General features: G+C 42.4%; 1 protein-coding gene across 1 annotated transcript; it reads right to left on the minus strand.

The window, feature by feature from the left end:
• Nucleotides 1-3131: 3131 nt before the first annotated feature.
• LOC105989610 (chromosome unknown open reading frame, human C1orf110) lies at nt 3132-10874 on the minus strand. Its single transcript, XM_013021739.1, has 4 exons — nt 10480-10874; nt 8580-8775; nt 3970-4087; nt 3132-3645 (listed from the first exon to the last, which is right to left on the minus strand). The coding sequence occupies exons 2-4, from the start codon at nt 8770-8772 to the stop codon at nt 3132-3134; spliced, it is 825 nt and encodes a 274-aa protein (XP_012877193.1). The 5' UTR covers nt 8773-8775; nt 10480-10874.
• Nucleotides 10875-11843: the final 969 nt, after the last annotated feature.

Genomic DNA, 11843 nt, shown 5'->3' on the forward strand with positions numbered 1-11843 from the left:
CTCCTTACCAGAATGTACAGCTAGCTTTGTTTGCTTTCTCTCCTAGCTTTTTAGCCCCCTTTCCCTTCCCTGGATGTTTTGGTGATAAATCACATTGTCACCTTAAATATGAAGCCTTTCCTCATCATTTACTTGGTTCTTCAGCTTCATCTATTGCTCATTATTTCTTGTGCCTCCTCCTCAGCTTGAGGAAGCACCACTGCAGTGGTTCAGGAAATTACATCCAGGCACGGCCATGTCTAAAGGAAGAAAGCAAGTGTTTTTCTCTTGACCTTTTTTCTTAGGAGTGAGGATTCTTTTCCAAGAAATCCTCAGAGGACTTTACCTCATGTTTAATTGGCAAAGGTTGAGTCACATGCCCTTTTCAAAATGAGTTACTGGCAGGTGGAACAGTATGACTGTGATTAGCTTTATTTAATCATTTGGGGGTGGATGTCAGGGAATAGATAAAAAGTGGTGGCAGCCTCAACTGAACTTGTTCTGAGGTCTGTTACTGCCACTAGAGGGTAGCCTCCTCGCCACCAGGAAGGGAAGAAAGGCTTTCCTTACATTAGAGAAGGGAGGAGAGCTAACAGGGCCTTTGGAGCTGTATAGACACAGGCTTGTTCTCCACTTCTCTATGGTATCTGCTCAGAATCTACTGGGCCTCTGAAGTTCAAGTCTCTGCCCTTCAGGTTTCTCAGATGAAGTGGAGGCTACTTCCCACTATCATAGATAGCAGCTGCAATGGCTGCAAGAATTTCCTTCCCTTATCATTTCTGTATTCTATGTATTTTTGTTTGAGTGAAGTCACTGCTGCATTTGTATGTATGGATGTGTTTGTGTATACTTGTGGTTTTGTTTATTCATGGCTTGAAAGATAATGGGCAAAACTATCTCCTAAGAAACATGGTTTTTCTGTTATATCTTTCTGGAATTTATGAGATCTTTGTTGACAATTTGAATTGTATGCTATATAAAAAAATCTTATCTTAATCTAGTTTTTATTCCATGAGAGTGTTTCCAGTGTGTCCATAGTGGTTTATCATAGTCCCTGGAGATGATTTATGCAGAAAGTTTTTGTGAGTATGGCATTTAGAGTAATATAATTTTCTCTCTAGACATTACACTGATGTCAAACATAGTAGAATCTTAAAGAAGTCCCAAGTTTCCCCCAAACTTATTACAATTCTGAGTCATTTATTTATTTATTTATTGGGTCTGGTTGTGGGGCCTGAACTCTGGGCCTGGGTGCTGTCCCTCAGCACTTCAGCTCAAGGCTAGCGCTCTACCACTTGAGCCACAACATCACTTCCGGCTTTTTACTTTTTGCTTATGCGGTGCTGAGGAATCGAACCCAGGGCCTCAGGCATGCAAGGCAAGCACTCTACCACTGAGCCACCTTCCCAGCCCCCTGAGTCTTTTATATTTTATTTTATTTTATCCAATAGCAGTTAGTAAAAACCCTTGAAAAACAATTGGAGAAGTTATCTTAGTCTACTAACAAACTTCTAGCCCTCAGGTTAGATCTGCGGTCTTCATCACTAAAGGATGACATAGGCATGCATGGGATGGACTAACTTTGTACTCCAAAAATAATTAATGAGAAATTCACTGAACACAAGCATTTTCACTTTGAAGAAGTCATTTTGCACATTGGGACTAAGGAGGCACCCCTAAAATCTCTATCAACTTCCGTGCCCTAGTGGAAAACTCTAGGATGATTAGCACAAACACCAGTTCTTTTTGGTACTGAAAGAGATTTTGACAGTTTATTTGTTGTCATGTTTGAAATGAAATATAGAAGATGGATGAGCTGTGGAACTCGTTGAGCTAGGGATTCTTGTCACTCTGTGCTGTAATGCATTTCCTGTCTGGGAATTCTTCCCAGTCTCTGGTGAGTTGGCTATGAGGTAAAGGGAAAGAAAGTATAGGTTTTCATAATGAAAGAATAGCTACTGGGAGTCAGTTGTTATGGGAAAATCTCCTCATTGCTGCCTCTGCCTTCCAAGTGCTGGTGATGCAGGCATACATCACGATGCTCAGCTTGAAACCAAAAAGTTTTAAAGAAAACTCGAATTTGCAATGGTTCTTGATAAAGGCAATATGAATCTGATAGAGCACTAGGAGATGCTGAAAAACTTTTGAAATATTTCGACTTCAGTAGCTGTGCAAGAAAACAGGTTGTTTATTTTATTAGATCTCAAAAGTTTGGTATAAGCAGGTTTAAAATGGGAAAGAAAAAGCTATAATGGAGCTAACTGGAGAAGAAGAAAGGGAAGGACAGAGGAGGAAAATAAAGAGTCTTTGAAAAAGGGGAAATGTGTGGAAAGAAGCAGGTTTTACTTATAAATCACATCACAGGACACGCATACTATCATTGAGTTCCCATGTTTATCACATGTGAAAGCAAAGCAAGAAAAGCTAGGCAGGCTATTGTGCCAGCAGGTGGCGCCTTAAACATCTCATAAAAACAAGAGGAATGAACAGGATTCCCTAATTTTCCTTGAAGAAAAGTTCAGTCATCAATGTACATTTATACTGGGCAGGGATAGTAAGGGGAAACAAAGGAGGAGGCAACAATGCTTGATAAGAAATGGACTCATACCCTGCTCATGTAATTGCACCCCCTCTGTACAGTATTTTCACAATTAAAAAACGTATTAATAGAAATAAAAAAAAACCCACACATGTTGGGCTGGGAAGGTGACTCAGTGGTAGAGTGCTTACCTCGCATGCATAAGGCCCTGGGTTCCATTCCTCAGCATAACATAAAGAGAAAAAGCCAGAAGTGGCACTGTGGCTCAAGTGGTAAAGCCCTAGCCTTGAGCTGAAGAGCTGAGGGATAGTGCCCAGATCCAGAGTTCAAGCCCCATGACCGATCAAAAACAAAAACAAAAAGAAGAAACACATGTTTACAAATTAATTTCTTTTCCAAAGATTTATTTCTTTTTCTAATTTTATATTCTAGTCATGTTCAATTTAATTCCTCTAAATGTGAGATACCTCAATGGATTTAAAATATTTCTGTTCATTTCTGTTTATTTCTCTGTATTTCATACTGTGTTTCTTTAGTGATTATTGTCTGAAGTATTGTTGTAGTATATTAAGTAGCTAGAGAGGAAGGGATTTATCTGGAACTGTTTTCACAATTAATCCAGTCCTCCATGGCCAAAGATTTCCCCAATGCTAAGCAACCTCTCGGACTCAGGGGGCACCCTGTGCCGGAGATAGTGAGCATTTTTGGCTTTTGCAAACAACTCTATGTAGGTTAGATTTGGGGACTCATCTTGGAAGCTTCCTGCATACTCCGTGGACTCTGAGAGAATTTGTGTACTAGCATTCCTGCCTGGCTTTGGATCAGGGTTGAGGGATCTGGTCTCATCAGCATGTGTCATTATATCACCAGTTGGGCCGGAGCCATGGTCTTGCTCTATGGGACCGGTGGAAACCTCTTGACCTTGACATGGAACAGAGATGCCCTTGTTGGGGTCTATGCTCTCAGGGAGAGTTACAGAATCTTCTTCCCCTGTTGATGGTTTCTCTTCTTCCATGAAGCAGGCACCAATGTCACTTGGAGATTGCTGGTGTTCTTTGCCCCTCAAGGAGTTTCTCATCTGGTGCTTGGTTTTGTGTATTTCCGGTGTCATATAAGCTCCCAATGCTCTAAAAAAGAGGGTTTAAAAACAGAAGATATCTCTGAACACTGATGAAGGGGCTTGTATTAGATCTTTCTGGTGTGTACCACTGTCCCTTCAGTATGACATCAGCTGAGGAACTGAGGTGGTGAGAACAGGTGGGGAGTAGGAACAGGAAGTGATCTTGTGGTCAGAACAGGAAGTGACCTTGTAAGAACAGGGAGTGATCTTGTAAGAACAAGAAGTGACCTTACAGGGGAGGGGGAAGTTTGTGCTTAGGCAGAAGGAGAAGAATATAGTAGAGATCAGTGGAGAGGTTGAGGCCATAGCCATGAGTTTAATAATTTCTTACCTGGTTTTAGGTTTTAGGACTCTGTGTTTCTGCCCTTCCAGCGGCAAGAATGTGGAGGCTTGTGGCCTTTTCTGAATTCCACTTTTAAAATCAGAGGAGAATCTTTTCTTGAGGATCTCTGCTTTGATTAATTAATTAATAAGTGAGTTAATTAACTTACAGTTCAACAAAATGAATACCAGGAAGCTGGAACATGTGTTGTGTGTGGAGGAAGTCAAAGGGAGGGGGGCAGATGAGCGTAGTGAGGAAAGGTGAACAAATGTGGTCATCATATTCAATGTACACATGTAATGATGGAAGCAGGTAATATGAGGGATGAGTGGGTTGGGAGAAAGGGTGGCATCGATCAATATGACATGTTGGATTGAATTCCTGTATAACCACTTAAAGTTTAACAAAAACAAGAAGTGTGCTAACATGGGCTGGATTGTGTTCCTAGAATTTCACATGTTGAAGTCCTAATCTCCAGTTTCTGAGACTTCAATTTTGTTTGGAAATAGGCTCTTCACAAAGATGATCAAGTTAAAATGAGTTCACGGGGTGGGTTCTAATATGGGATGATGAGTTGCTCTCATGAAAATAGCAACGTGAACAGAGATACTCAGGGAGAGCACTTTGTGAGGGGAGGAGTATGAAGAGGAGACCCCCATCCACCCCACAGGAAAGGGGCTACAGCAGCTCCTTCCTCTCCCTGCAGAAGAGCCAGGCCTGCCCACATGAAGATTTGGACTTCTAGATTCCAGAACTGGGAGACATGAAGTTTGTTGGGTCAAGCCATTCAGTGATAGGGTCCTAGAAAATGAATGCAACAGGAAAAGATGAGTCAGGGAGCTAAAAAGAAGGCTTCTGGAGAATGAATATATGTGGGTTCATTATGTACACAGTTGTTCAGCACAAGGGGTAAAAATGGAAAATCTGGAGCACTTGTATGTGTCTTTGTTTAACTTGTAACAAAGCCTTACAGACAGTGCAAATAGTAAATCCTCTTTTGCAACCCAGAACTTATTGCTGATATGAGATTTTGGTACATGTAAGAAGGAATATGATTACTACAACAGTTGGCAATGTGAGGCTTTAATTCACACAGGTTGCTCTGAGAATAAAGTTGATGTAAAATTAAAAAAATGAAAAATCTTTATGCCGGTCCTAATATTTACCTACAGCATGTCAAAGAGGATTAAAAACACGGATATCAGAGGTCTAAACTGCCTTGGTTCACTAAGGTTTTGTTTGAATGTTTTACTTGGCAAGCACAATGTTTTCAAAAATGAAATAACTGGGTTGGGAGCATTTCGTCTCAGTCATTACAATTATGTGACTTCCTATTCAGAGTCTGAAATGACCAACCATACTTAGATGAGCCTTCCACTTCTTGTAGTCATGGCTGCTACCAAGGATCCAGTTCCTTTCCGGATATCTTACAAGTTGGCCATTGGGAGTTGAATTCTTGCATTTGTTTGCTTTAGTAGGAATGAGTTCCTTAAATCTCCAGTGGGTTAGGGGTGGGGTCTAGCTCAGTGGTAAAGCACTTATCTATCCTGCACAAAGCCTTGGGTTTGATGCTCAGCAGTACAAAAAGGATAAAGTATCTACAGTGGTTCTTAGACACGAAGCACAGAAGTATGATTGTACCATGAACCCAGAACTCACATTAAACTCATATTCTTTCATCTGAATGTTTCTTTGTGAAGTAGCCAGGATAAACAATAGTCCTCTACGAGTGTCTCTTTCTCTCCTGTTCTTGGAGACAGTTGGGGTATTTTCAAAATATGGCAGAACCATATCTATTCCCTATAAAAGAAAGGGTTTTGAACTACATCTAGCTAGGCTTCTTTTCTGCTGTTGATGGTTACAGTGCCAAAAGGTTCTTCTCTGCAGTGTGATCTTTCCACGGTGTGATCTGCAAAGGCGTGATACAGCTGTATCCATGTGCTTTGCCCCAGTTGATTCAGTACCACTGAAACTCTGCTTTGTGCCAAGCATTACACTCTGGTGGGCATATTCCTCATTACAAAGCTCAGCTAATTCTACTTCCTAAATGTCCCAAGAGTCTGCTCTCTTCACTTCCTCACCTGGCCAATACCATATTTTGGGATTTCAGATAATGATGTTCATTTGGAATTCTTTCAAGCATGTCTTTACCCTGAGGCTATTTTGTGTGTGTGTGTGGGGGGGGCTTGTCCTGGATCGTGAACTCGGCCTGGGTACTGCCTTTGAGCCTCTTTGTGCTCAAGGCTGGTGTTCTACCATTTGAGCCACATACCAGCTTGTTTGAGTAGTTTATAGGAGATAAGAGTCTCATGAGAACTTTTCTGCCCGGGCTGGCTTTGAACCGCTATCCTCACATCTCAGCCTCTTGAGTAGCTAGGATTACAAGCATGAGCCTCTGGAGCCTGGCTCCCTCAATATTTTTATCTTAAGCACTGTAGTTAGAGGGTGCTCTTTCTGTCTCTCTCTGTCTCTCTCTGTCTCTGTCTCTCTGTTTCTCTCTCTCTCTCACACACACACACACAAACACACTTTTGAACTTTCAGTCTCCTCACTAACAAACCCTAAAGGATAAAATCTAGTTTCTTTTGCAAGATCTGTGAGTCTATTTATAATTTGAGGCTCTATCTACCCTATTTGGCTTCTGGAAACTTCATATGAACCTTCCCAGCCCCCTTTCATCTACACCGAACTATTTGGAGCAAGCCATGTTCACTGATGTGCCTTTCTTCTGGATATGGCCCCACTCATTCCACCGCCCCCATCTCACCCACATTCTCTTCCTACTTCTGGATTCTGCGCACAGTGCCTTTCCTGGGATATCTTATGTAAGGGTCCTTTGACAGATGTAGGATGCTTGCAGTACTCCTGCCCTACTTGGTCAACAACTCTAATTTAGTTATTAGGATTTTTGAAGATAATGTTGTGTAAGTACAGCTACCTCCAATTGAAATATGAGCATCTCTAGGACGCAGGCCATATTTTCTCAGATTTCTTCTGTTCCTGCCTCTTTCTGAGTAGTTGTAATCATGTTTTGTGATTTCTGGTCTGAAAAACATCTGATGCAGAATAATATGCCTTAGTATTTTTGAGTTTCATTTCTAACCTACTGAGGCAAAGCTCTAAGATGAGGACTAGCAATACACATGTTTAAAAATTTTTCACTCAGGAGCCTAGAATTGAGTATGGATAGTGGTTTTGGGAAATGGATTATGGAGAATCATTGTCTGATAACTACTGGTGCAGTTTGTGGTATTTCCTTTCTCTGTCCCTAATTTCACTGTCAAGAGGTCTGAGACATATAGGACACAGAAACACAAAGAACATGGAAACAGTTCATGGAAAATTTGAATCAATATTTCCTTTCTCCTTGTCCAGACAATTTCCATATACCGTGGCTGTGGAAAATGCTTTACTCAGCAAAGGATGGCTACCTCCTTAGGGTTGGGTCTTTTATATGAATGAGCACATGATCTCCACTGGTTTATTTATTTATTTTATTTTATTCCTTGAGGCTTAAAGTGAGAATCCACCAAAAGTTTTCTAGGATCCTTTCCCAGTAAGTAAACACTCCTGCTGGGTTGATTGAATCATTTATTGCAGGGAAAATGAAAACTGAGGCATTCATTTTAATCAGGAGTCATCTTTTAAACTCAAGGTTGCCAGAAATACTTAAAAATAATTAGAAATAACTGAAGGGTAAAAATAATTGCCAGGCGAAATGTTTGGTCATTACTCATGGCTTGTGTGATCTATCTGTTAAACTATGTAGATCTGAAGGGCTTCCTAGTCTACCATGTCACCCGACTCCTTCAGAATTTACATCATCATTGTACTTGTCTCAAGGAGGAAGCGGTACAGTCATAAAGAGCAGAGTTTACCTATGCTATGCCAAAACATGAAGTAATAGTAAAATCTAGTTATTGTAATGACAGAGAAAGAAAACCAGTTTCTGCAAACTACAATGGAGGCAATTTTGAACAAAACAGTAGGAGACTTAAATTCAGTAATGAATTTCTACTGCTGATCAGAGCAGACATGTCTTTGGTATTCCTAATTTACATCCTACTCCATTTGCTCACTGAATCCTCAAGTATGTCCATGTCACATTTCAAGAAGCTGAGGTTATAATCTCAGTTTATATCAGGTTATCATCTTAGGTTCTAATCTCGCTCTTTCTCTCTCACTCTCAACCTTCCTTTGATAAAATGTGCAAGGAGAGTGACTCATACTGTAGTAAGCCACTCAATAAATTAGATTGCAATCAATAGTTAGCTTGCAAGGAGAAAAGGAGGGCATGGAATCAAGTCAGCTCAGATACAGTGAAAGGAAAGCAGATTGAAAAGGAAAATGAGAAAGTGGAAATGCCATCACTGGCAGCCTGAGAAGTGTTAAACGCTCGAATCCCAGACCTGTGGGATTCAAGGAGGGCGGGAATGAGAGTATGGAAGGCAGAGGTAGGATAAAATTCAGATGAAGAGGGAAGTTCTCACTCTGCTGGTGTTGAGTCTCTGCAAGGACCCCTGTCTTGAGGTGAGGCTCTCATTCTCCCCTCAGCCAGGTGGTGAGCGCTGCCCATCACCCCACCCTGCCTCCGCAGGAGACAGCTCCACAGGCCTTACCTTGATGCAGCCTCTGCAGTTCTTTCTGGAGCTGTCTCTGCTCCCAGGCCAGCGATTTCATACGGTAGAGACATATGTCCTCCAGTCTTCGCACGCTTAGGCTGAGTCTGGCCTCTGCTTGCTTGGCATTCTTCCTCTCCATCTCAATATTATACAGTGGTCCCCTGACCATGGTCCTCTTCATCCTCCTCATGGGCTAGAGACAATGTGACAAAGGCCCTTCCAGCCCACCTCAACTCAGCTGGGGAAATATGGCTGAGAGGCTGACCTCTGCCCTTGCATAGGCAGCCATGGTTTGAAGCCTGTGAATTTTTGAAGCCAAAGCTACTCACTTGCATGGAGGCGCTATTGGTAAATGCTGCCTGTAATAAAATTAGCTTATGGAGTGACACAGAACAACAGAGGGGGAGCTCGTTTCCCTGAGTCTCAGCCTCCTTACCAGCTTAAACAGTGATTGACAGCAACCCCCAATCAGATGCCACAAAGACCACAGAAGTGTAGGAACTATTGCTTGGGGAAGAAAATGAAGAGTCTGTTCAGAGGTCCAGAGAGGATTTGGGGGCTTAGGGCACAGATTATTTGGAGTCCCCTCAGCTCACCTACTCATGTACAGGCAGGATATTCAGTCGCTAATCCTGCCACATCCCTGTGCTAATGGAGAGATTCATAACTTTGCCCTGTAATAATTCAGGAGAGTTAATATCTCAAAAAGTGGACTGAAAGTTATGGAAACAGCCAAGGTGATGGAGGGAGTGAAGAAAAAGTTTATACACACACACACACACACACACACACACACACACACACACATATATATCACTATCTATGTATATATCCATATAGAGACACATACATATGTGTCTATATATGTGAATTTTACTTATCTCGTAGGAAGAATAATATTAGGTTATTTGCAGGGAAACGGATGGATACGGAAAAACATGCTAAGTAAGTCAGGCACATATTTTCTTTCATAAATGACAGATAGATATGTAAACATATACAAGGTTAAATATACTAATATATTGACTAAGAATAAACAAATGTATTCACTAAAGCGTGATACATGCAGGGGAGGATTTCAATGGTGTAACTTTTAAACTACTAACTCCCAGTGTAACAATATGAACACCAGGAAGCTAGAAACATGCATTGAGGGGATGGGGAATGAGATCATGGAGAAGTGGGCAGATAGATGGAGAGATGAAGGGGGATGAATGCAGTCATAATATCCAGTGTACATGTGTGAAAATGGACCCGGGTAAACTGAGGCAGTAGGTGGGGTTGAGGAGGATGAGAGAGGAAGATGAAAGGGGTGACATTGATCAGGATGCCCTGCACTCGTAATCTGACATGTTGAATTCAAACTCCTTTATGTGATTACTGAAACACAATACAGAAAGAAAAGCAAGACGAGTCCGCAGAGTGAGGTTTACTGATTACAAATAGAACAGCCTAAAAACTAAATAGCCTGAGTGGCTCATGGAAAATCAGATTGGGCTTAAACGCCTCTTTCTGCCCACCTCCATCTTTGAGATTTTAAATCCTTTCTACTCTTCACACACCCTGATGCACAAGGCCCGGTGCACTCCCACAGGTTCCTAAACAGTAACATCCAACACCAAGGGAGACATTTTTCCTCTCCTTTCACATCTGCCCCCCCCCCCCCCCCCCCCCCCCCCCCACCCCCCCCCCCCCCCCCCCCCACCTCACAGTGATCAGCACGACATGGGGGCAGGATATAATTAGATTGCTAAAGATACAGCCGCAGTGGTAATTATACAGAAAAAAAAAAAAGATTAGCGTAAGACAGAGACTACAGTCATAGACAAGACAGCTAGATTTAGAGCCTAAATAGTAGACTAAACTTTCATTGAAGAAGCAGGTAAGTAGCACTTACCTACACATGCAGAGTTCTCAGCATGAGCCTTATATTTTTCAATAAATGTGGGAGTCTGTGTGGAGAGGGGCAGAAAGGTGGGTCCTTGGAGAAGGCTGTGGAGGAGAATGTTGACACACTCGAAAGTTCTCTTCTTGCCTCCTCAACTCCTGGATCTGGAATGCTATTTTCTTGGGCTATTTTCTATGGGAACCAATCCCTGGCAGAGGGGCCAGAGCTCTAAGGCATTCTGGGAGTGAAGGAAGGCAGCCAGCACCTAGCCTCACAGAGCCCCAGTGCTGCTCCTTCTTGGTTCTTGGCGGTGTCCATGGGAGCTAAAAATGAAAGCAGGACTGCCTTACTAGATTCTCTCTCTCTCTCTCTCTCTCTCGTTCTCCTTCCTTCCTTCTTTCACTCTTTCTCCTCTTCCACCATGTTCTCCTTCCTTCACCCTCCTGCTTCTCAGAAACCATGTCAGAGCCCCTCTTTCCCCGGAAACAAAGCACTTTTTGTTTGTCTGTCATGATCATGCACATTTCATGAAGGAGAGTTCTCCATTTGTTTAATCTGCGTTATTGCACAATGTACTGTTCTCAGGCTGCTCTCCCTGTTCAGTGCTCTGAAGAGTTTATTCAGATTTTTAAGGTGGGGCAAACAAACATTTATAAAATACATTTAAAAATCAACTTTTGTGGATAGCTGCAGTGGAAGTGAGAGAAGGGAGAGTGGGACTGTGAGTTATACAACGAGATCCTGGGTGGGACTTTCACTGTTGCCTTGGGGCCCTATCTGAAAATACAAGGCAATGCAACACACCACACTCCAAAGCCAGCTGCCAGCACCAGGGCCTCATAATCCCCCCAGAGCTTAGGAGAGGCAGCTGAACAGGCCCCATTACCCGCAGTCATCACCCAGCAAACAAGGAGATTACCAGGACAAGGGAGGAGAAGGGAGAGGGAGCTACATTATTCTCTCAGTAGGAAGTGGTTCCTTTCCAATGCTTTCCCATGAGGTCATTCTCTCACTCCAAGGAATGGGAGAAGAGAAGAATTAAGAGAATCAGGTGCTATAAAGGGGGAGATTGGCACCTCACTCCATAACTACAGGCTCCATAGAGACTGACGAAGCCGTCCTCACTGTAGCTGCTGCTAGCATGACTGACAACAGTGAAGACTCCTATGTGCTATCTTGAGAACGAGCAATAATGGATAGGCAAAACTCTTAATTTTTTTTTATTGTAAAGGTGATGTACAGAGGGGTTACAGTTACAGGAAAGAGTGCATTTCCTTCCCTCCCTCCCTCCCTCCCTCCCTTCCTTCCTCCCTTCCTTCCTTCCTTCCTTCCTTCCTTCCTTCCTTCCTTCCTTCCTTCCTTCCTTCCTTCCT

The sequence above is a fragment of the Dipodomys ordii genome, unplaced genomic scaffold, assembly GCF_000151885.1.
Source record: "Dipodomys ordii isolate 6190 unplaced genomic scaffold, Dord_2.0 Scaffold57, whole genome shotgun sequence".
NCBI lineage: Eukaryota > Metazoa > Chordata > Mammalia > Rodentia > Heteromyidae > Dipodomys > Dipodomys ordii.

Excerpts from the sequence above, each read along its gene's own strand:
- LOC105989610 (XM_013021739.1), bottom strand. The coding sequence starts at position 8,772 with ATGAGGAGGATGAAGAGGACCATGGTCAGGGGACCACTGTATAATATT. Across the intron at positions 4,088-8,579 it reads ACTGCAGAGGCTGCATCAAG|AGATCCTCAAGAAAAGATTC; the intron begins GTAAGGCCTGTG and ends TAATCAAAGCAG. Across the intron at positions 3,646-3,969 it reads GTCCTAAAACCTAAAACCAG|AGCATTGGGAGCTTATATGA; the intron begins GTAAGAAATTAT and ends CCTCTTTTTTAG.